Source organism: Gorilla gorilla, chromosome 9 (genome assembly GCF_029281585.2).
Source record: "Gorilla gorilla gorilla isolate KB3781 chromosome 9, NHGRI_mGorGor1-v2.1_pri, whole genome shotgun sequence".
Lineage (NCBI taxonomy): Eukaryota > Metazoa > Chordata > Mammalia > Primates > Hominidae > Gorilla > Gorilla gorilla.
Window position 1 is genome coordinate 86619873 of NC_073233.2, and position 24044 is coordinate 86643916.

The 24044-nt window shown below is 45.6% G+C and overlaps 1 protein-coding gene across 2 annotated transcripts in view; it reads right to left on the reverse strand.

Moving 5' to 3' along the window:
- TENM4 (teneurin transmembrane protein 4) overlaps positions 1-24044 on the reverse strand; it is a 777096-nt gene that overhangs the window by 84609 nt on the left and 668443 nt on the right. For both annotated transcript variants that reach the window (XM_055356895.2, XM_063693427.1), the window contains one exon: positions 12934-13150. In XM_055356895.2, coding sequence (XP_055212870.2) covers positions 12934-13150 — 217 coding nt within the window. The remainder of the gene's footprint in view (positions 1-12933; positions 13151-24044) is intronic.

Consider the following 24044-nt stretch of genomic DNA (forward strand, 5'->3'; position numbering starts at 1 on the left):
CTTTGGTATTCAGGAGACGGGAATATCATTTCGGATCTAGGTGGCAAATGACAAATCTAGCCTTTCTCTCCTTTAAAGTATTTGCTAGTCTATGCCATTACTGATTATGTAAATCACTCCTTTGCATTGTGTATTTTAAACAGGTTTTTTTGCCTGACTTGTGTAAATCCTTAAACTGTTTTCTGCTAACTTCTGCTGATTGAATGGGGATCTTTCCAGCATCTACTACAATTTATCTGAAGTCTTGTAAGAACATTACCTGGGCCCAAATGAGAAGCCTCACTTCAGAGCCTGTCAAATTACTGCCACTGAAGGTGTTTCCAGTCACAGCCTGACATTGTCCTCTCTGCAGCTCCCAAGACCATCTTTCAAGCCCAGCCACCAGGCTGATCTGTAGCTCTCTCTTCCTAGTTTTCCATCTGACGCTCTGCCTCAGTTTCTTGAACCAGCTTTTCCAGCCCAACATCTTCTGCCTATATACGTATTCTTGGGAAACCCCTGATTATGAAACATTCGAGTCAGAAGAACGCTTCCTGATCACCTCTTTCAAACTTCTTTTGGTAAAGGTGAGAAAATAAAGTTCAGACAGGGAATGGACTTGCCCATTCTTGCAGACTTGTGGGGAGCCAGGACTGAATCAAATGCAGGATTCGCCATGATAACTTGGGAGAGTCACTCCACCTCTTAAGATACTTGCAGTCTGACCGACATGTACTGAAATAATTGAGAATCCCAATTTGTCTTGGCTTCACAATTCAGGGTTCACATAATTAGAGCCGGGTTCTGGAACCATTTTTGATTGCACGCCCTTTCTGTAAACATTTTTGAGCAGGCTCCTTCAATGTACTTGCATTCATTTATAAATCGCACACATGTGCTACCATCGCTGGTTCACCTTGGGAAGCGTAACATACATTTGGTGCAAGGTTTGATGAGTATTCATATTTCAAATAGCCTTCTTGATAATTTTGACTCTTTAAGTAAACTGTTAAGATTGTTGATCATTTTGAATCTCTTAGTTAACTTTTCGTTCAGTCTTGTGAAAATAATCATTTTTAACCTCATAGCGAGGTTGAGGAAAGTATTTAATATTAGGAGTAGAAGAAGTATCAGCTCTGCCATTTTTTTTGTTTGCTTGTACTTGCACTATTAGTATTATCTTCCATTTGTATTTACCTTGCAAGAAACCTTTAAAGCCACTTTACCATTTTATGAGTAGGTTTGGTTAACACTAGATTTTATACAGATACACAGACAGACACGCATACAAACAATTATGATGTAATATACTATTACATCATAATACACAATAATACACAACAAACCAGTGTGGGTCCACTGTCCCTCTTTCTTTTTTTTCTTTTTTCCTTTTTTTTTTTTTTGAGACTAAGTCTGACTCTGTTGTCCAGGCTGGAGTACAGTGGCGTGATCTCGGCTCACTGGAACCTCCACCTACTGGATTCAAGCGATTCTTGTGCCTCAGCCTCCTGAGTAGCTGGGATTAAAGGTGTGCACCACCATGGCCCAGCTAATTTTTTGTATTTTTAGTAGAGACAGGGTTTTGCCATGTTGGCCAGGCTGGTCTTGAAACTCCTGGCCTCAAGTGACCCACCTGCCTTGGCCTCTCAAAGTGGTAGGATTACAGGCATGAGCCACTGTGCCCGTCCACTGTCCCTCTTTCTGTGGAGTAGATCTTGATCTCCCTCAGAATGCCTCATGTGCTGGTCCAGACATGTAACCAAGTAACACAGAGACCAAAGGAACAAATCGGTGAGAATCCAGCATTCTATAGAAATAAACCAGTCTTGCTTTCTTATTTCTTAAGATAAAAGAAACACTGTATAGATAGAGCCCCTAAAATTTTCTTCGTGTTCTCATGGCCCACCTTCGGTATCCACCTTGGGACTATGATAGTGTGTATGTGACTTTTTTGTATACAAAATAAACTTGAATATGCTATTTATTATTATACCCCAAAGCCAACTTCTCATTGTGCTTCAATCTTTATAACTTATTTCAAAGCTCATCCTATATTTACCATGTATATTTTCCAATAGCCTTATGCCCAAACCAGTAAAACTTGATCTAGTCCCTTTTTTAATTTTTTTGAGACAGGGTCTTGCTCTGTCGCCCCAGCTGGAGTGCAGTGGCATGATCTTGGCTCACTGCAACCTCTACCTCCAGGGTTCAAGAGATTCTTCTGCCTCAGCCTCCCCAGTAGCTGGGGTTACAGGCTCCATAGTCTCCTTCAGATTGACAGGAGGGAGGAGTTTACCTTTTAAGTTACAGGGGTCTTCTGAGTGACTGAGTCCACGTTCCTCATGTACAGGTGAGGTCAGTGATATCTGAAGGTGGGGCATCCCTTCCATCACTCCTTGAGGATGGGGTACCACCAGCTCCGCCATGGTGCCATGACGCCACCTGGGGCCATCTAACAGCAAGATGGCCCAGCACTTACTAGTGTCTTCAGGGACCTGAGGCTGTGCTTCCTGCAGAGCCCAGAAACCACTGTTCTGTGGCCTCCTAGCTAAGCATGGCTGTTGAGCTCCTTCAGACACCAAGGGAGCGTAAGCTCCCAGGCTGCAGAATCAATCTGTTAAGGCTGTGGGCAGCCTGGCTGCTCAATGCTGATGCTTCAGGCTGAGTCCTCTCCCATAGGAATCTTCTGGAGTATTTTCTGCTGGCTGATAAAGGTGTACACAAGACCAGAGCCCTTGACTTGTCCACCATACTATGCTTCCAGGGAACTGAGCCCATCAACTATGGTGAGGGAGAAGCAGGACTGAGACAGTCTGGCCAGCAGGGAGCAAGGCCCTTGTCCCAGGTAAGTGGGTTGGTCATGTCTGGGGACATGGCTCAGAAATACCGTCGTTGTGCCTGGGGACATGGGATATGTGGTGCATGTTAAGATAGGCTGTTTTCTATGCTGTGTGGCCAGAAGCTTGTTTCAAAGAAGACTTTTCAGGTGATGGTTTGTGCTGTTAGAAAAATACAAGGCAGCTCTGCTAAAATGTGACTCTAGCCACAGTCTCTCAGCAGACAAGTTCATTTCATGACCATGTGTCTTGCCTTCTGTCAGGGCACAGGGCAGGTCCTGCTTCACCAGGAAAGGGGAAACTAGAATGAACCGTGATCAGACCCACTTCATGGGCAAGGGGCTGATGCCAGGCAGAAACGCAGCTAAGGGAGTCTGCACAAAGTTCAGCTCAATAGGCTGGAGCTGAGGTGTGCAGCAATACACAGCTGGCCTGTAATGGAAATAATAATTCAAAGGATGAGGGAGGAGGGGCTGACAGGAAGACAGGCATGGTGAAGGGGCTCCCAGAGGCATCTGGATGTGGACGTCCCATGTGTCACTAGGTTATCATGCCCAGGTACAGCAGGGATGGAGCTCCAGACCCAGATGTGGCAGGGATGGGAGCCTGTCAAAAGAGGGCAAGGTTTGAGTCCTTTGGTGCCAGGGCACTAGGCTGCTGAAGTCAGACACAGAAAGTGGGGCCAGGATTCAGGGACAAGGCAGAAAGCCATTTGGCACAGCTGGCAAGTCATGGGTCAGACAGACAACAGTAGGAAGGATGTGAGGTTGAGCAGCCGGGGCTGCTCTAAGCCCTTCTTCTCAGATTGGGATTGGTCCTAGAGGCCTGCAGCGTTAGACCCGCAGGGTGGACTCACATGGCCCCCACTGTGGTGGGAGGAGGAGATCCAGGCAGGGGAGGCATGAGGGGCTGGATCTCTCCCCTCTAGCAAAATGCCACACAGAGGCCGCATCCCTCCCTGTCAAGCCCCTCACTGTGGGATTTGCTTGGAGCAAACTCTTAATGCCTCTGAGATCTAATTGGAGGGCCAGTTAGACTACATGCAGAGGTGTCTGCAAGGCCTGATCCTATATTCTCTATTGAGGGCAATATTAGTAATGTGAAACATGGCTCTCTAAATATTTTAACTTCTTATTGCTTAAAATTTCTCAGTGTTGGATAAAAATGCAGAAAGTCTTTGATTTACAAACAGCAGAATTACAGTTTATAGTTTGAGATATACGAACCTTCACTTGGGACTCCAGGTTCTCTGGGACTCAGGCCTGGCTACTAACTTGCTGAGCCAGGGGCTCTCTCTGGCCTTGGAGGTTCCTCTTCCAGCACAGAGGGCTGATGGTCTGGAAGGTCCATTCACCCCTGCCATCCTAAGGTGCTAGGATATTTGCCCCAATTACACAACTACACCGATGCTTCAGGTTAAGATTCTCATTTTTCTCCCAGTTCTCAACAGTGACGCTAAAACCTGTATGTATACTAATGCTATAGCTAATGCTAATATTAACCTTACTGCTATTTAGTGACAGTGGCCACTATCACTTAAATGAATGCTTACTGCCCTAATACCTAAGGGTTTTACATGTGCTAACTTAATCCCCACAAAATCCCCATGAGATATGGATTATTATTTTCATAGTGTAGAGGAGGGAAGTGAGGCACAGAAAGATTAAGAGACTTGTCTAAGGTCACACAGCTAGCAAACAGTGAGGCTGAGAGTCCAGCCTCTGAAGTCAGTGCTCTTCAGCATGAAGCCTTACTGCACATGGGTTTTTTATGACGTAGTAGAATATTGGAGAGAAAGTCAGGGCCAGGTGGGGTGCTAGGGTTGTAGTGGCACCACAATGTATGGATTTCTGAACTGAAGATGCTGAGCAGGGAACATAAAGGACTCTGCGGAGAAGAAGACAGGCTCAGTACATGGGCTCTAGAGCCAACTGGGCTTGGCTTCCAATGATGGCTCTGCTATTACAAGCCCTATGACCATGGCCCAGATTACTTAACTTCTCAGTAGCTCAGTTTTCATTGCTTAAAACAAGGGTGATAAAGTCCCTATATCATATGGTCTGCCAGAGATTTAAAGGTGTTACTACCTATAAAATATTCCAAATAGAATATCCTTGGTAAATGTTAGGTGTTAGTACTGAACGCATGCTATGAGCCAGACATCGGGCTTCTGGGTATTTTATCTCATTTAATCTTCCAAACAACCTGGCAGGGTGGAATTAGCGACCCCACATCAGAGGGGAGGAAGTTGAGTCTCACCAGCCCAAGGTCCCATGCTCTCACTTTCCCAAGGACTTGAATCCAGGCTCTCTCCCTCTAACCCAAGTTGTTCCCGCTGCACCACAGCATCCTGGGCTAATGCTTTCTGTGATGGACAACTAGGAACAAGCTCAAGCTACAAAGCAAACAGAGATCGTAATTCGTTTTTGAAATCAATAAAGGGATGATCAAGTGGCAGAGGAGGAGTTGTTAGCTGCTCATCAGGATGATGTGAGAAGTCGTTGCCTGCATCCTGAATTGAATCACCTAGTTGCTTTATCATCATAAACATTCATTTCAATGCGGGGAGGGATTTTTAAAAAACCAACATGAATAATATATAATGGCTGACATTTTGGAGGAAGCAGGATCTTTGCCTTCTTCTATCTTCCATCAGGTAATTTATCATTGTCTTTCTTTCCTTTTTTTTTTTTTTTTTAAACTGATGGGGTACCCTGTCAGCTCAGCTTGTTCTGAAAATGCAGGAGTATAATTCAATAATAAATTCGCTCAGAGGCCAGCTGTCAGGAAGTTGGTGTTTATTTGAAGTCCATTAGATGATCTCTGCTGCTCGCCCTCTTGAGGGCTTCCTGAAGGCTGTCTAAGGCCTGGGTGGAGGTGGGGGGTGGGGAGCAAATGCTCTTCTGAAACTGCTACGCCACTGACGCTTGCATATGGCTTTAGGTTCACAGTGGGCTGATAAAAAATCATATTGCATACATGGTCATTTCTCTTTTCCATCATTTTTCACTCTTGAAAACTCTTGCTTTTAAAATTCCTGGAAGCTTTGTGCCTTTCTATAGGGTGTGAAAGGAATTCTAAGACTTAGGTGGAATCAAGGTTTTTTCACTCCTGTTTAGAGCCAGTTTTAGGTCCTGATTGAGATGAAACGCTGGAACTTGGTTAGTGAACGGGTGAGGGTCAGATCTTTCTCACTTCCTGCCCCTAACCCACTTTTCTGGCCTCACACACAGTTCCCTATGTTCTTCTTTCTCCCACATGCCCCCTTTGCTCACCATGCTCATATACCACAGATTTCCTAAGCCCATCTTGATTTCAAATGTCAGAGCACGTCTTCTGACCTTTGATGTGGAAAATAATGTCGCCATAATTATCCTCCAGACACATTAAAATTTTCTCCATTCTCTGATTGTCCTGGAAAGTTATGCTGTTGCTCACACTGGTTCTGCAGTATAGAATGCTTTCTACAATCCTGTTCAACTGAAACCCACAGTAAGCAATACAGCTTATCCAGTAGTTCATGCGTACACATACACATGTAACTGAAATAAGTTTCATGAAATACATATTCTTTTTACAGTGATGCACTGATAATTTCTATTTCCTTCTACTCCATTCCAGTTAAATTTACTTCTCTTTTTGAAAAGAATAGTTTCGACTTGCTGAATTGATTTCATAAGGTACTAATGGGTTTGTTGTGACCTGCAATTTGATAAATGATGCTCTAATGGCCAACTCTCCTGACTCAAATTTTTGTCTCAGGCTGAAGGCCATCTCCTGCCAGAAGTCTTCATTTGTTCATTTGTTTTCAACAGCAAACTTTAATATTGCCTACTCTAAGCCCGCCCTGCGTTACATGCTGGAGAAGCAAAGCTGTAGGAGAGGCAGCTCTCATGGTGTAGGCTCAGGGGGCAGACGTGCAGTGAGAGTGATGGTCTTGCCTTTGAGCTCACAGAGCACTTTTGTCTCTACTTCTCTTCAGGCACTCAGCAGGGACTGGCTAATTCATTGATTTATTCTATCATTCACTGTGGTTCACTCTGTGCCAATTCCTTTGGGTTCAATGACAAACAAGGCATGGGACCCACAAAGAGCCCCCAAAGTAATGGGGTGAGATATCTTCTTCTTCCACACCTAGTACAGAGTAGGTGCTGGTCAATATTTACCAAATGAAGCTTGTGTGTGTCTGTGTGTCTGTGTGTCTGTGTTTTGAGACAGGGTCTGGCTCTGTCACCCAGGCTGGAGTGCAATGGAGTGATCTCTGCTCTCTGCAACCTCTGCCTCCTGGGTTCAAGTGATTCTCCCACCTCAGCTTCCTGAGTAGCAGGGACCACAGGCGTGCACCACCACACCTGGCTAGTTTTTTGTATTTTTCATAGAGATGGGGTTTTGCCACATTGCCCAGGCTGGCCTTGAACTTCTGAACTCAAGCGATCCATCTGCCTCGGCCTCCCAAAATGCTGGGATTACAGGCGTGAGCCAGCATGCTTGGGCAGCTTGTGTGTTTTTCTCTGCTCTGTCCCTCGCTAAGCCTGCCCAGTCTCTCCTCCTCATAGGCTCTGACCCTCTGTATAGGATACGATTCTCTGCCTCCTTTGGGGTAAATTCTCTGGTCACCCATCCTTCCTTTTGCTAAAGTCCCCTGACTTCTTGAGCCTTTTCTCTTGGGGCTCAGTGTCTCCTGTCAGCTGAGTCTTGTAGCTCCCTGTCCACAACCATCTATTGCCTGATGGAGCCAATAACCTATCAGAATTAGAGGAACCCAGCAAGATTTGCCATCACATGATTTCTCAAATTCCCTTCCTCAAATAATGATTCAAGAATCTAAACCTGCCTCCTTTCTGGGTGGTTGTAATACTGTGTCCTCAAACCTATTCTGAATCTATATTTGAATAACCTGGGGGTGGTTCGTCAGAACCTCTTCCTGTAACTTGCTAACCTGTCCGGCATCGGCAACCTGTAACTATTCACTGAGGGGATATCTGACCCACATCCAGCCCTTTCAGTCAGAGGAGTCCTCCCCAAGAGCACAGATGCACCCAACAACGGGAAACAGCTCTGGCTCGAGTGCTTGCCCAGGAGATGTCTCACGTTGCCCTCCCTTTCCCAGCTCTCTGATCCCAAACCCCACAGTGTGTGTCCCGGACTCTTTGTATGGACAGTGCAGTTGGAGGTCCTGCAGACCTCAGAGCTCCTCCTCTCCTAAGTGTCAATAGTGGACACCCTTCACTGTATTCTCCCCATGACTCCATGGGGAGTATTCCACTAGGCAGATGGGACCCGGGCATCCAGGCCAGGAGAGAATGGTGGTATTCAAACCACTTAATCTGGTGACAGTGGTTCCGTGCCTACTCTGTCCCCTCCTACTTTAGGTCATCTCTGTCACTCTCCATCACAGCTCTGTCACTTTCTGTGGGTTTGAGGACAGCAGTGGCAGGATGTCAGATAGAGCTACTGTATTCATTAAACCTGCATTCAACACCTGCTCTGGACCCAGCACTGTGCTGGGCCCTGGGGACACAGATGAACCAGAGAGGGCCCCTCAGGGAGGCCTTCATCACTCCAGGAGATGGGGTCTGGCGTCTGAGGAAGTGAGTCTTGGGGAGAGCCCTGGGTGCTGGGGACTGGCTTGCTTGCTTTCACACCCATGGTAGGCCAGTTGGCTCCAAGCCCTGGCCTTGAATTCCCCTCCCTCCTCTGGTCCCAGCAGCTGAGGTCCCAGTGTGCCTCATACTTGAGGCTCCCTGAGGCTGACCCAGCTGGGAATCTGCAGAGAGAAGGAGCTCCACTCTGAGGCCTGCCTTTCCTTGCTGGTCTCAGAAATGCTGTTGGGTTCTGGGTGAAAACCTGCTTCCTGGAGGCTGTTAAATGAAATCTCAAACTACAAATTGTGGCACAGCACATGGGGTGCAGGAGAATATGGGGTTTCGTTGGTTGGACACAGGCCTAATTGTCATACACAGGCACCAAGTCAGGTCTGCCTCCCCATCAGAAATTCCACTCTTTGGAGAAACGCCACTGGGCTCCACTCTAACAAGGATCCCAACTGACAGCTGGCTGGCAAGAACGCCTCCTTTTCCCTTCCTCAAATAATGATTCAACAGCCTAAACTTGCCTCCTTTCTGGGTGGTCGCTGGACCTGGAGGGCAGGTTCCTCTCAAGTTTTACTTCCAATTAAGGAAGTGGATTTGGAAACTCTTTTTAATTAACATCATCATCACCGCCATGTAATTAGCAAGCAAGTTTTTGTGTGGCAGGTACTAGGTTGAGACTTTATGTACTTTTTGTTCCCATTTAATTCTCATAGCAATCCCTAGACACATAGACGTTAACACCCTAATCTTACAGATGAGCAAGTTGGAGCTCATATAAGTGAACAATTTAGGAATTTTCCTAAGGTTACAAAACTAGAAAGTGGATGCAACAGCCTTTTAATCTTGGTCTGTCAGATTCCCAGGCTTGTGCTATTTTCACTGTGATATGCGGCTGCTACAAAAGCCACCATTTACTGATCACCTAATATGTACCAAGCCCTGGGCCAGGTGCTTTATTTTAGTTTACCCTTTCAACAGCTTTCATGAAAGAGTACCATTATTGCCAATTTATAACTAGAGCCACCTACACAAAGGTTAAATCATTTCCCTGAGGTCACACACAGCTAGTGGGAGGTAAAGCCAGGATTGTAACTCTGGGCACTTGCTATTATACCAAACTCCCTCATATGACAGGACAGAAAGCAACTACTTAAACTGGGTAGTTGATTTCACTTTATCCCAGCTGTGCAAATAAGCACTGTCCTACTGGTCCAGACCAAGATCATCGAATACCAAGTAGTTAGTCTAATGAGAAAAGCATCTGCTGCCTCATGTTTCTACATTTCTAGTCACTTGGGCATATTTTACACAGGAATCTGTTTGGGGGTCCTTCCTGATAGCTGTTTCTTCTGAATCTAGATCAGTGAAGAGCTGGTACATAATGATTCTGGCAAATGTTAGGTAAAAGGAATTTTTACAGTAACTTTTTTTTTTTTTTTTTAAAGAGACAGTAACATTTTGGAAGCTTCCATTATCTATTCATTTGTAGAGCAAATACTATATCCCTGGCCCTGGCCAAAGTATTACAGGTTTGGAGAGATGAATGGTCTCTGTTTTCAAAGTGTATATAACCAACTGAAGGTGACAGATATATAAACAATGATCTGCAAAGTTGACTTCTTCTGCTTCTGTGACTAATCTGTAATGTGATTTTTAGCAGGTGATTTAACCTCTCTGGACTCTGAATCCTCAGTATAAAATTAGGTAAAATAGATAATATGTCCATCCTTCCTCCCTCCCTCAGTTCTTCCATTTCTTTATTCTTCAAGGCAATTTATATGTATATGTTTTCAGCAACTACTAAGTGCTAAAATGTGTAAGATGAAGTGTTTCCCTGGAGGACTTGGTTTAGAGGGGTTGACAGACATTTACAGGATGCACTCTATTAAGCTACTTGTCCAGAGCTATGTATCTAGAGCGGCAGAGCCAGGATCTGAAGCCCAAGTTGGCCTCTCTCTGAGGCCTGTATCTTTCCTACTGCTGAGGGGTCCATTTTCCCCAGCACAGGCTTCTCAAACTCCATACTTGGCTGGCTCCTTGAGGCCAGTCAGACCTGCTGGAGCAACAATACCGAGACCTGTGTGCAGGTCCCACAGTGGCTCATGGCGCTTAAGCAGCAGGCTCAGAAAGTGACCAGGAGGACATATAGGGGACGTGTCCCTGCTAGCATTGATCAGGCTGGCATGGCAAGGGCATCCAGTAAGCAGAACAGCCATAGGCAGCCAACAAGCCATGGCCCTAACTGGATCCAATAATGCGCCCCGTAAAGAATGACTGAGCAAGTGACAATTTCCTTGGTAGGAATACTAGCTATATCTCTAGTGGATTAAAAAACTCACGCTGTGGGAAGGCCTACAAGCATACATACAATATCACACAACTGAAGAAAATAGCAGGAAGCTTCCTACCCAGAGACAGAAGCAGCATTTCTGGCCAAGATAAATGAATAGGTTTTCTCCTCACTCCGGCTCTGCCACTTGACTAGCCTTGTGAATTTGGGAAAGTTACTTAACCTCTCAGCTTCTCAGTACTCTGGGGGTAAGTTGGAGGGTTCGGACCATTAAGTAGCTTCACCTCTAGAAAGGTGGAGGTTTGAATTCTGCCACACACTTGCTGGGCTTCCTCCATCTCACCTTTCTCATCTCGTCACGACTCCTTGCAAGGATGGGCTAGGGTGGTGGAAAGTGCAGGGGCTCTTTCCCGAGTCTGACAGACCTGCATGTCTGCATCCCGCTCCATCATGTTGCCGCAGTGAGGCCTTCTCTTTGGCTTCCCTTGTCACACTCTGGGGATGACAGCAGCTGCCTCACAGGGAGGCTCCCCATGGCTTCTTCTTCAGTCCTTGCTCTTTCCTCATTACATATTCCCCTTGAGCAAGGTTTTTTTTTCTCCCTGAGATGGGGTCTTGCTCTGTCACCCAGGCTGGAGTGCAGTGGGACGGTCTTGGCTCACTGCAGCCTCAACCTTCTGGGCTCAAGTGATCCTCCCACCTCAGCCTCCTGAGTAGCTGGGAGTATAGGTACCTGCCACCACACCCAACTAATTTTTGTTTTGTCTTTTTTGGAGAGATGGGGTTTTGCCATGTTGACCAGGCTGGTCTCGAACTCCCGGGCTCAAGTGATCTGCCCGCCTGAGCCTCCCAGGGTGTTGGGATTACAGGCATGAGCCACTGCGCCCGGCCTCCTCGGGCAACCTTTTGTGTGCTCATGGTTTCAACTGCTTGTTCATTGATGGCTCCCAAATCAAGAACTCTAAGCCCTAACTCTAAATGAGCTCCAGAATTACTAACTGCAGATGGACATTTACTCGTGGGTGGCCTACTGTGGTGTGTCCCTTTATCACCTTGCTCCCACCCTGCTCCTGCTCTCTGCTCCTCAGCCTGGTGAAAATACCACCATCTACCCAGGCATCCAAGCGGGAGACTCCTCTCTGCAGCATCCCGCAGACACAATCAGTTACCAAGTCCTGCTGATTTCCCCTTTAAATAGAGCTTGAAAATGTCCCTTACCCTTCCTACCCCCATCACTACCCCATTGTTCCCTCAGGACAGGGACCCTCTGGCACAGAAAAATGAACATACGAGGTGCACAGTGACTGCTGAATTAACCACACGGACTTTTAGAGAAAGTTCTGCACGTATGAGGCACCACTACATTGGAAGACATTCAAAAGAAATGATTATAAATCCCTGCTCTTGGATACGCTGTACTGGTTCACTGCCCTGATCTAGGGTGCAGAGATTAGAGAGCTATTTTGTGTCTCTGGGTCTTTGCATGAGCTCTTCCTTCTCCCTGGCACACTCTCTCCCTTCCTTGCCTAGTTAACCATCTCTCCTCTTTAAGACTTGATTCTAAAGCCCTGGCCTCCCTCCTACCCAGGAGTACCTCCTCTGTGCTCCAGAGTACCCTGGGGACAAAGTTCTGGCCTAATCACACTGTAACTGTCCCTTTTTTGTCCTGCTAGTGGACTGGGAGTGACCAACAATCAGGAACTGTGTTCTGCTCATCTCTGCAATCCCAGCAAAGGACCTGACACAGACCTCCATATAAAATTGTCCAATGGATGACACAACTGAAAACATGAAGATTGTATGGGTATGTGGCCTGGGATGGCAGCAGATGTACCCACCCCCTGCCTAGCAAAGTCTTCTGGATGTCTGCTTTGAGGGTGAGCAGCATCAATGCCTTTCAGTTCATCTGGAGACCACAGGATCAGTAAGAGCTGACTGCAAAGTGGGTATTGATCCAAGATTCCCCTTGGACCTTTGGTTTCTCACTGTCTTCATCTGTCACCCAGTGGGAGCAACAAAACTTTGCTCATAAAAATTCCAAACTCCTTGGAGAGTAGTTTTATAAATGTAGGTACCTGAGGCTGCTTCTCTGCCTCCCCCAACATTCCATCAGGAACCATGGATGCTCTCACTTTCCTGGCTTCCTCCCACCCCCATTCATCCAAAAGAGGCTCTAGAGTGATTCAGTTCTCCCTCAGAGAGCCCTGGCTGGAGCTGGGGCCCTCAGACTCACCCTCCATCAAAGGGGTTCTCCCCGGGGATTATGTGCGTGCTGTCCCTGCCCACGAGGAACTTGATGCGGTCATAGAAGGAGTGGAGGTTCTGCTGTGACACAGGGACCTGTGTCTCCTGGATGATGTCCAGAGGGTTAGGGGAGCCAAGGCACAGCAGGTTGATATGGCACAGGGGCTGGAGGCAGCAGTCAGGGTCCATGCAGTCCACCAGGCCATCTGCAGGAGTGACAGAGCATGTGGTTTATATTGCTATGTTCAATCAGCCATGTTTATCCAGAATGCCTTAATTCATTTCTTCTCTATTTTTCACTCATTCAAAAACTTTATTAAATGCTGATATAAGCCAAAGTCTTTGCTGGGCACCAAACAGATGCAAGTGACTCAGATGTGGTCCTAGCTCACTAGTCTAGAAGGAGAGATAGACAGTAAGTGTACAGTGTCTGTACTGTATGTTTTTCCTTCCATCGAGATAGAAGAGATTGTATGTATGAAGACCCAGAAGTGAGATAACACATGAACATTTGTGATGCTATATTCAAATGCTGATGGCCAGAAGGTGAGTGGAAGAGCACCATGTGAGGCTGCTGAGGTTGACAGGGGCACACCAGGCTGGGCCTTGCAGGCCAAGTTAGGGAGTTTGAATTTCACCCTCAGAACAACGGGAATCACCGAAGGCTTTTAAGCAGGAGGTGACTTCATCTGGTGTGCACTCCTGAAACCAAAGGGGGCCTCAGTGGAAGCTGGGAGCCAGACAGGAGAAGAGGGCATCACTGAGGTTGCGCAGGTGAAAAATAAAGGTTGCTTAGACTGCAGTAGTAAGAGTGGCAATTAAGAGAAGTAGATGGTATTGAGAGATATTTAGGAGGTAAAACTGTAAGCCCTGGTGACTGCCTGGCTTTGGGAGTGAAGGCACAGCAATTCTCAGCGTCTCTCCCAGCCTCAGTGTAAGCGTGTGGCCTGCGGCTGAATCCTCAGTCCTCTGGAGGCCTGCTCTGCTTTCTGTGAGAGGAGGCTGCAGGGATATTTGTGCTTTTTGAGTTTGCTGGACGGTTTCAGATCCCTGACAGAGTTCCCATTAGCAGGGAATTCTCTTTACCACATGGATGGGCTTCTTCAGGACTGGAACTTGTATTACAGCTCTACTATCTTCCCAAAGTACAAAGAAAGTCCACCAGATCACAGATTTTTGGCCTCATTATATCAAAGTACTTTTACAGGCACCTAATATTAATAGACCAGCTTAAAATACATAACAAAGAGATCAGCAGGTAGTGTCCAAAGTGGTGGACAGGAAAAGCCCAGGGTTACAGTCTGTGTGCTTTGTCGGCAGACAACAGTCTAACGACATGTATTCCTGCCTGGGTTCAAATTCTGGCTCTGCTGCATCTCAACTGTGTGACTTTGGCAAACTTCCTCACCACCGTGGGAGCACACAGATCTGTTCTGTGTTCCAGCACTTAGTGGAAGTGCTTAAAACATAACTGCTATACAAATAAATGAATGGGAATTGAATGAATTAACTAGTGAAGCAGGGGTTGTGACAAATGCCAGTCCATAAAAGCCAGAAAACTGTAACTTCATCCCATTGAGGTAAGCAGTGTGCTATGGTAGGAGGACCATGATGTTCAGAGACTAAAGCTCAAGACCAAGTATGGCCCCCAACAGTGACCCTGGACAAGTTCCTGTACATAGTCTCTCTGAGCCACATTTCATCAATAATGTGGGAGTAACAGTGATATACCTACTTCTCTAGTTTTCTCCATGGAGTTTACAATACAGAAGCTGCCCACCAAAGTATTGCAAATGCATTGGTTAGACTTGGTGTGCCCGATCCTCCTTGCTAGTGGTGTGGCCTCAGGTAAGCTACTTGATTGTCCTAAAACCTAGTTTTTTCCTTAATAAATTGGTAACAAAAAGCCTTTCCGTTTCTCTCCCATTTCTGCATGGTGCCCAGAAGCTTATAGTCTCCTTGAAGGCAGATAGTGATAAAGAGTATGTATTCCAGAGATAGACTGTCTGGGGTCAAATCCTGGCACTGAAACTTACTAGTGTGTGACTTTCGGCAAGTTACCTAAACTCTCTGGCCTCAGTTCCCCATATCTCCTAAAGGGGGATCATAAGAGTAAGTGTCAAACAAGTATTTGTTATATAGATAAAAAGTGCAGCATTATGTCCCCAAATCTAGCATAGTATCTGACTCATGGTATCATAGTGCTTAATTCTGGGTTAGTTTCCCTTCCCGATCCTGAACTTAGAACATGGCTCACCAACATGAAGAGCCATTCATCCTTTCTCTGCTCACCTGCTAGATTCACTCTGAGATACGGAAGGAATGCCTCCCCTCACCCCAGCATTGACCTGCATCCTAACTTGTGGCTCCTGTCCCAGCTCCCAGATACAACTGCCTAGCAAAGCACCTGTCTTCTCCAGCAGTCGGCAGGCTCCATCACACATTCTCATGCTGCCCCTGTCAGACGTTGCTTAAACACGTAATTACAGCCCAAGCTGAGGGTTATTTGCATTCTGCTATTGATGTTAGCATGACAGATTCAGCTGTTGCATCCATAACTCTGCAGAAATGCTCCATTATTCAATCCCAGTGAGCAGGGACATTGACCATTAAATCAGCTAGCACAATTGAAGGGCCGTGAAAAGTCATGGCTAATTTGAAATTTTATTAGCTCTTTCCTGGTCTTGTTTACCACCAAAGCAGTCCCTGGAAGCCTGTGTTTTACCCTTTTATAAACATTCAGCTCTGTGGCACCTGGAAAGAGCTGCTTCCTGTGAGAAGGGATGTCTGCTCTCTAGTCCTGGGGGAAGGTTAGCCAGGAATGATAGCTGTTCTTATTAATATCTATATTACAGTGATGGTGATGATGATGATGAATTGCCACATTTATTGAGTGCCAGGCATTCTGCTAAATATATTACAAGGAATGCATCATTGAATCCTCTATGAAGTAGCCACTGTTGTCACTCTCATTTTAGAGACAAGGAACCAGAGGCTCAAAGTGGTAAAGCAACTTGGTAAAGGTCATGTAGTCAGTGAAGAAGCTGACTCAGAATCTGAACTCAGTTCTTTCTGAGGCATATAATGTTCTTTAAGCTCTGGAGAGACTTTTAGGAACTATTTCTTAAGCAGAGACCATGAATTTCTGAATCTTAGTGAAACACTACTCTTCTGTGCTCTTCCAGCCTCTTGGACAACTTCCATCACAGTACGTCTCTTTCCAATATTGTAATTTTGATTTTCTCTCCGTCCCCTGACCCCCATACTCTGCAACCCAAACGATGACCTCCTAGAGATCAGGGGTTGTCTGATTCATTTCATTATCCCAGGGCCCAGACCTGGACAGGAACAGTGACTGTACTCCACAGAGGTTTGCGGGATGAATAAATGACTGACCCAGGTCAGGCCTGTCCCACTAATCCAGCATCCACGTCACAGGACAACAGAGCTCGACGGAGCCTTTTATTCTGTGATCGGTGGCCATATGGTGCTTAAGAGAGCCCTCTCTCCAGGCAAACTACCTGGATTTGGACCCCAGTTCCCAATTCTCACGCAAACTGTGTGACTTGGTCCAAGTTGCTTAACTTCTCTAAACCTCAGTTTCTTCATATGCACAATAGGGGAGAAAAAGAAGGATGGTTAATTCCTTAGACTCACCAATCTGTCTCTACAGCCAAGCGTGAAGCACAAAACTTCCCTTGGATGTCTTGTGACAATGAGACAAACTTTTTCTAGAGAGGAACTTTTAGACTGAGACTCTGTCTGCAAGCATGGGACCCAGCATGTATGCCTGCTCCACATAGGAACTGATAGGCCACACCATGGCCGTTTAATTAGTATTTGTGTCTCTCATTAGTTCTGCAAAGTTTGGTTTTGAGCTCTTTGAATATTCCCCTCTCCCTTTCTCTCTAGTCTTCAGGAAATTAACTACTAAATGCTTAGAGGATCTTCTAGCTTTCATGTCTCTCAACCTCTTCCTTAATTTCCATCTTTTTATCCGCATTCTATCCTGATTTGTTTCTTCAAATCTCTATTCTACTTCACTTATTTTCCCATCATTTGTGTCTGGTCTGCTGTTTAATTTGTTCTTTGGGTCATAAGTTGTCTTACTTTAAAATTTCTGAATAGGCTATTTGGAATTTTTCAAAATCCACCTGTTTCTTTCTTGATATTGTCTTGTTCTATGGTTTTTATACATCGTTTTCTCTCTTTAGTCATTTAAAAGTGTATTCATTGTATAGCCTTTTTCAGACTGTTAAGTTCTCAGGAGTGGTCATCCTTCTGCATGTTGTAGTTGTTGACTCTAGCTCATGGTCAATCATTTCCTATGTGTTCTATGATTCTGTTAATTCTCGGAAGGCTTGCCTTCCTATGGGAATCTTGTATGGTTGAACTAACCCTCCAGGGTGGTTTTCTTTTTTTTCTTTTTTTTTTGAGACGTTGTCTCACTCTGTTGCCCAGGCTGGAGTGCAGTGGCGTGATCTCGGCTCACTGCAAGCTCCGCCTCCTGGGTTCCCACTATTCTCCTGCCTCAGCCTCCCGAGTAGCTGGGACTACAGGCACCTGCCACCACACCCAGCTAATTTATTGTATTTTTAGTAGAGACAGGGTTTCACCGTGTTAGCCAGGATGGTCTCAATCTCCTGACCTCGTGATCTGCCTGCCTCGGCCTCCCAAAGTGCTGGGATTACAGGCGTGAGCCACTGTGCCTGGCCCAGGGTAGTTTTCTGATTACATCAGCTGGCCACCTCAAGGGTACCATTTGTCTGGGACCACTTTTCAGGTTGATTTCTTAGGTTGGGGTTCTAGGACTGCTCTAGTATGTGAGTTTAGATTTCAAGGTCTTTTGAGGTATAGGCTTGGTCTCTTAGCACACCCCCCAGCCCCGACAAGCCATGGCAGAGAAATGCCTCCATGTCATCCTTCTGGTCTAGTAGGCACTGTTTTTTTAGTCCTTTTCTCACATGACTTGCAGCCTTTGAGGATCCCGGCTTTATGCGGGGCCTCAGTTCCAACCTCCCACTGTGGATGTGCCCTGTCTGCTGACTCTGAAATTATTCTGTTCTGAGTCTTCCTGGCGCTGACGATCCTGCACGTCTCCCAGGCCTGCTGTAGCTTGGGCTCCTGTGCCTACTGCTCTGGCCCATCAGCTTCATCTTGTTTCTAGAATCCAGGGCTCCCTTGTCTCCCTTTTCTTCTTTGCTCAATTTTATATACGAACAGTTGTACCCTGTCATGAGAGAATCTCTGTATGACCTAGTTGGCCATTTTGCTGAAAATAAGAGTTCCAGCAAGAGCTCTGAGCCTCAGTTCTCCGATCTGTAAAATGAATCATCAAACTTACTTCATAGAGTTGCTGTGAGGATGAGGAGAGATCATGGATGTGAGGCACTTAGCACGATAACTAGCAACTAAGAAAGTACTTGGCAAATGATAGTTACTTAAATTAGCTCCTGCCCAGGAGCCTCCCTTGAACCACATTCTGGTAACAGGCCCTACACTGGCCCCTCCCTACACGCACATTACATGACAACCCTTTCTGGATGATGCAGTTTGGCCTTAGAGAACTGAAGTGGATAAACATGGTCATAGCAATGCACTGTAAATTAGGGTAGTAGAGGCCTCTGGGGATTTGCAGACTGGGGTCCTCTGCAATGGAAATATCACAAACTGTGCTCTTATGAGAGGCTCTGGCACTGTGGAATGTCTTACTCCATGCTTCACAGGTGGGAATGATTAATGCCTATACCTTCCTGTGGTGATGCTTCCTAATCATTTATTTAACAAATATTTGCTGAGTAGTAACTGCGGACAAAACTTCCACCAATGGAGGCAATCCTATATAAATGAGACACACAAATGAGTAGGGCTTACAGCATTCTTTTCAAAGGCTGCAGTTTACAAGACCAGCTTCTGAGTAAAACCCTCTTTTGATTTTCAAATGCAGCATATGGTGGCCTGAAACAGTGCATATGGCTGTTCTACAGTGAGGGGGAATGGCTCCCAATTTAATTTTCTTAGGCATAGATGACAAATTTTAGAAGATTCTCATTAAAAGGAAAAAAAAGCATGCTGTAGGGACAGAAATGTAATTTTGGGGATAGACTAGAAACATATTAATACACAGTTTGGGGGATTCTCTGGTTTTTGGGTGGCTTGGAAACATTTATAGTTTCCAAATACTTCATATCTCACTTAATTATATATCATACATAAGTTGGTTGACTTATAAATTCTCTGTGTTTTGTATATTTGCTATCCCCATTCAGAGACCCTCATTATCACAGCAGAAAAAGAAATCAGGAAAGCAGAGGGTTTGCTTCTATGTCCTTCAAATTTTCTGTAAAACCCTCCTAAACCCCAGCTTTTGGGAAATAACTTTTTTTCCTGGAAATTTCATTTTTCCTCATAGTTCTAAACACACACCCCCTTTACATGGTGACAGTGAAAAGAGGCAGAAGAAAATGTCAAAAAGGCCAGGCAGGCCCTGGAGGCTAGGGATGCAGCAATGCTGTACTCAAGAGTGGCCCCTGATGGGGAGTGGAGGGCAAAGAAAAGGGGGAAAAAAGAAGGGGGGCCAGCATCTGGGGGCACTCAATGAAACAATCCAAAGTGGTTCACATATTCCTGACCCTTGAACTTGAAGCTCTGTGGTGCTCACATGCTGCTGGTGCATGGAGGGCTGGCTTCTGCTAACGTTTTCATCTATGTGCTCTGGCTGGAGGATGAAGGCCCTGCCATACTCTCACTGAGATCCCTCTTTGATGCCTGCCTTGCAGGTAGGTGTCAAATGACCTGGAGAACTAGGGAAAGGGGTGTGTGGGAGAAAGAAATCCAAGCTAGATGCCTGAAGACCTAGCCTCTCCCCTGTATCTGCCCCTCTCTGGCCATGAGACCTTGGGCACATCCTTCCTATGCCCGAGATGCAATTTACTCCTGTGAAACCAGGATACTAGGCTCTGCCAACCTCTCAGGATTGCTGAAGGGCTCCAGAGTCTAAAAGAGTGAACGAGTAAGTCAACAAAAGAAATTTGAGTGTCTTTCCCATGCTGGTAGCTGTTCTCTGGAGCTCCCTCTGGAGACAGGGGCTGGGCTCAGACATAGGCCAAGTCCTCTGCTGGCCACGTGGCCCTTCTTTAAGTGAACAAGTGCAGTCCTGACTAGAAGTGGCTTCCTGTTTGTTGTGTGACCTTAATGGTGGCCAGTGACTGGTGGGCCCTTGGGCCCCTCATTTCCCTTTCTTGTGTCTGCATCCTCATCAGGGAGGCCAAGGGTACATGGGGCAGTCTCAAGGCTGTGGGCCTGCCTGATGGCCACCTCCTGGCCTTTACACACCAGAGACCCATTTCCCCTGGTGGCCAGCTTGCTGTGACTTTCACAGGAAGTAAAAGGTATGCAGGAGCGTGCTATTAAAGATGGGGGCAAGGCCAACCTTCTCACCTTTACAAATAAGGACACTGGGGCTCAGGTTACGTAATTTCCCTGACATCGTACCTTTAGTTAAAGAGCAGAACTGGGAATTCGGTCCATTATCTTTCTGTACATCGAGCTGTTAGGCACAACTCCACAGTGGACAACTCTTTACAGCAATGCTCTGGATTTTCTGGCTTCCAAGCCCTGTCGCCTCTCCACATGGGGCAGAAATTGACTTGTTTATTTCTGTATCTCAAATGCATAGCACAGTGCTTTGCACACAGTAAGCATCACAATGGTTGAATGAATGAATAAATGCATGCATTTTTTATGTGAGAATCTCAAATTAGACAGCTCCATCAGCTTGACAGGGCCCATCAAGGGCCATGGGGTGTGGTGGAAGCCATTCCCTACAGGAGGAGCTCATCCCTCTCCTTAGAAAAGAGACATAGGGAACATGCCTGTTAACGTTCACTTAGTACCCATTATGTGGCTGGCAGGACCTGTGTTAGGCACTGGATGCTCAGGAATAAAAGAGTCACGCCTCTAAAGGATTTGGCGTAGTGGGGCAGACAGAGACAATTGAGTGCTGGAGAAGAAGGAAGCAGAAGGGGCTGTGGAAGCCCAAAGGTGGGACCCCAACTCAGGCTGGGGGCTGGATTATTTCCTGGAAGACAGAATGCTTAAACTGAATCTGGAAGGATGGGCAAGGATAAAAAGGAGAATGGGGGTGTGGGCGGGGGCAAGGTGGGGCAATCTGTGGCCTAGTAAACTCTTTGTACTGTAGTTGTTTGCATGGTTCCTTAACCTCACAGCCCCATGGACAGTGTATAGGAAGCCCATCAGTCTTTTTGCAGGCTTAACTCTTCCTTGGCTTGACGACCCATTAGCCAACCATATCTCGCTCTTGTCTGCAATCTGGCCACAGAACTGTTTTACAATAGTATCTGAGGAGGCCCTGGGGGTGGAAGGTGGAATGTGTCTCCCCTTCTGTACACACTGGGGAGAAGATTTTGCCATTTGCTATAATAAATTCTGTGCCTTCTTTCAAAAGGCTTGCAAAGTCTTTATCTTCCCGTTAGAACACAAGATTTTTAAAGGTCAATTTCTCTCTTGTCTCTTATCATGAGAAATGTGGTTTAGAGATAGTTTGAAGGGTGACCAAATTCTTTGGCTTTATGTGAACTCTCCCTTCCAGCTATAAGAGATGAGGAGGAAAAGAGAAGACAGAGACCTTTGTTCTCAGTTTTCCTGAAATTTCTCCTTCTAGGTTGCATATCTCAATTATCGATTGCAACCCATGATTGTTTTTTCATGGGAACAAGAGCACCAAAAGAGATTATCATACCTTGAAGCTGCTTAAAGATCCTTTATCAGAAGAGGACTGGTTGCTTAAAATCCAGTGGAGTTTTTATCCTGGAGGCTTTTTAAAAAGCACAGGTTCCAATCTAATCCTAGCTCTCCCGCTGAGCCACTGTGTGACTTTGGGCAAATCATTTCAGTTCTCTGAGCCTTAGTTTCCCTGTATGTAAATGTGTGCCTTGCAACTTTGTTGTAAAGGCTGGAGATGATGTACGCAGAGTGTCTAGTACAGTGCCTGGCACTCAGGAATGTGCTCAAAAATGGCTGCTGTTTTCCTTTATGTACGTTTGGATTCTTTTCTAGCAAAGAGCGTGTAACAGTTTGGAATACAGACTTTAACAAAGAAAATGAAAAAGATGAAAACATATTATATAGAGAAATATACCATAATCTTAAATGAAAAAATAGAACGTAAAATTTTATAGAGGACATAATTCCAATTTTTAAAAATATTTACAAATACATATTTTATAATAAATATGTTTCCGTGATTGCAGGTGGAGAGAAGCAGGAGAAACAACTGATATCTGTAGTTGATAAACTAAGTCTTAGAGAAGTTAAGTACATCACTCAAGGTCACACAGTGAGCAAATCAGGGAGCCAGGAGTTGAATCCAGATAATCTGGGTACAGATCTTGTACTTTTAATCACTGTGCTATGTTGCCTCTCAGGGCCTTTCAATATATAACCTGTGATCCTTATAGCAGCCCTGCAAGGTGGGCATTATTATCCTCATTTTACAGTGACTTAGCATCTTTGGGACATGGTGTCACCATCTTTGAAATGGGCATGAATAAACATCCCTATAAGCGGATAAAATCAGAAGATGCATGTGTCTGTACTTAATAAGGGGCTTCTCAAAGCACACAGTATGAATGGGGTACACCTTCTTTGTCAAGTGGGGCACATAGAGACTTCACTTTGAGTAGGTGAGTTAGGGCCCCTCTGCTTGTCTACCTTCTGGTCCCTCTCAGGAGCCAGTGCCCAAGGTGACAGCATTAGGAGACTGGCAGTCATCGAGTCACATGAGGGATCTTGTTTCCATTTTTAAATCTAGCCAACAACCATACATGAAAACAAAAACAAACTAATAAAGCTGCTCCCTGGCTCAGTCATACTGTTTGGCTCCCCCCCTTTTTTTTTTTTTTGACAGAGTCCTCGTCTGTTGCCCTGGCTGGAGTGCATAGGCACAATCTCAGCTCACTGAAACCTCTGCCTCCCAAATTAAAGTGATTCTCGTGCCTCAGCCTCCTACCTAGGAAAAACACTGCTGTAGCATTCTTTATGAAACTTGAAATTCAAGTTTAATTTAAAATGTGTTGTTTTAAACCCAGCAAATTGGGAAAGAAGAGTAACCCAGAGATCTTAGATAACTTGAAGGGCTACAGGGATCTACAATGGGCCATATGTCTGAAGTCTGGACACAGTGAGAAGCTCTAATGTCGCCAAGACCTCACATACTCTGGCAGTTTCTGAGGCCGGCCAGCTCTGTGACTTCTGTGAAATAATCGCTAAGCTTCCTTTTCCTTATCATGAGGGAATAGTAAGTGCATAATAAGGCCACACATTCCTCACAGTGTTGTTGGGTGGATGCACAATTGCTTTGCAAACTGTAAAGTGACATACAAGTTATTACGCTCTCGTAAGCCTTGTGGTACTGCTGCAGCCTATTTAAATCTGAGTAAGTACTCACACTACACTTCTAGGTGGAGGATAAATCACTAGGAGAAGGCAGAAGTGCTCTAGGTCCACAAGGCCATGTGGAATGGCTGAAGAGTCTAGTCCAGGCCATGTAATGACTTTCTCTGTGATTATGATGTGTGTGATGTCACCTCTCCTCTCTGGGCTCCAGTTGTCCTGTCTGTAAACATGCAGGAGAGGGAGTTAAAGTCAATGTTCTCTGATGTCCCTTTCAATCCTGTTACTCAACATTAAACTCTGTTAATTCCTTCTCCAAGACTTGAGTCAAATCATCTAAGAACAACCACTAGTGAGACTCTAACACAATTTCCCTCCAGCCTGAATGATTTATCTTGGATTATGCTGTATACCCTATCATGGCTAAAATAAAGGCACTTATTTAATTCTGCTTCCATTAGATTGAGTCATTTGGATGACAATTTCTTACAAATGACCGTGAGCTTCTTGAGGGAGAAAGACTGGGCCATGCTCACTGGTCTTTATGTCTCCTTGGAAAGGAGCATGGTGCCTTGTACATAGCATGAGCCCTACAAAGGTGTGCTTGGCTGAACTGAAAGTAGCCCAATGCAAATACGGTTTACTCGTGTGCTCCTTTCTTCCTCTCTCCCTCCACTAAAACTGCCC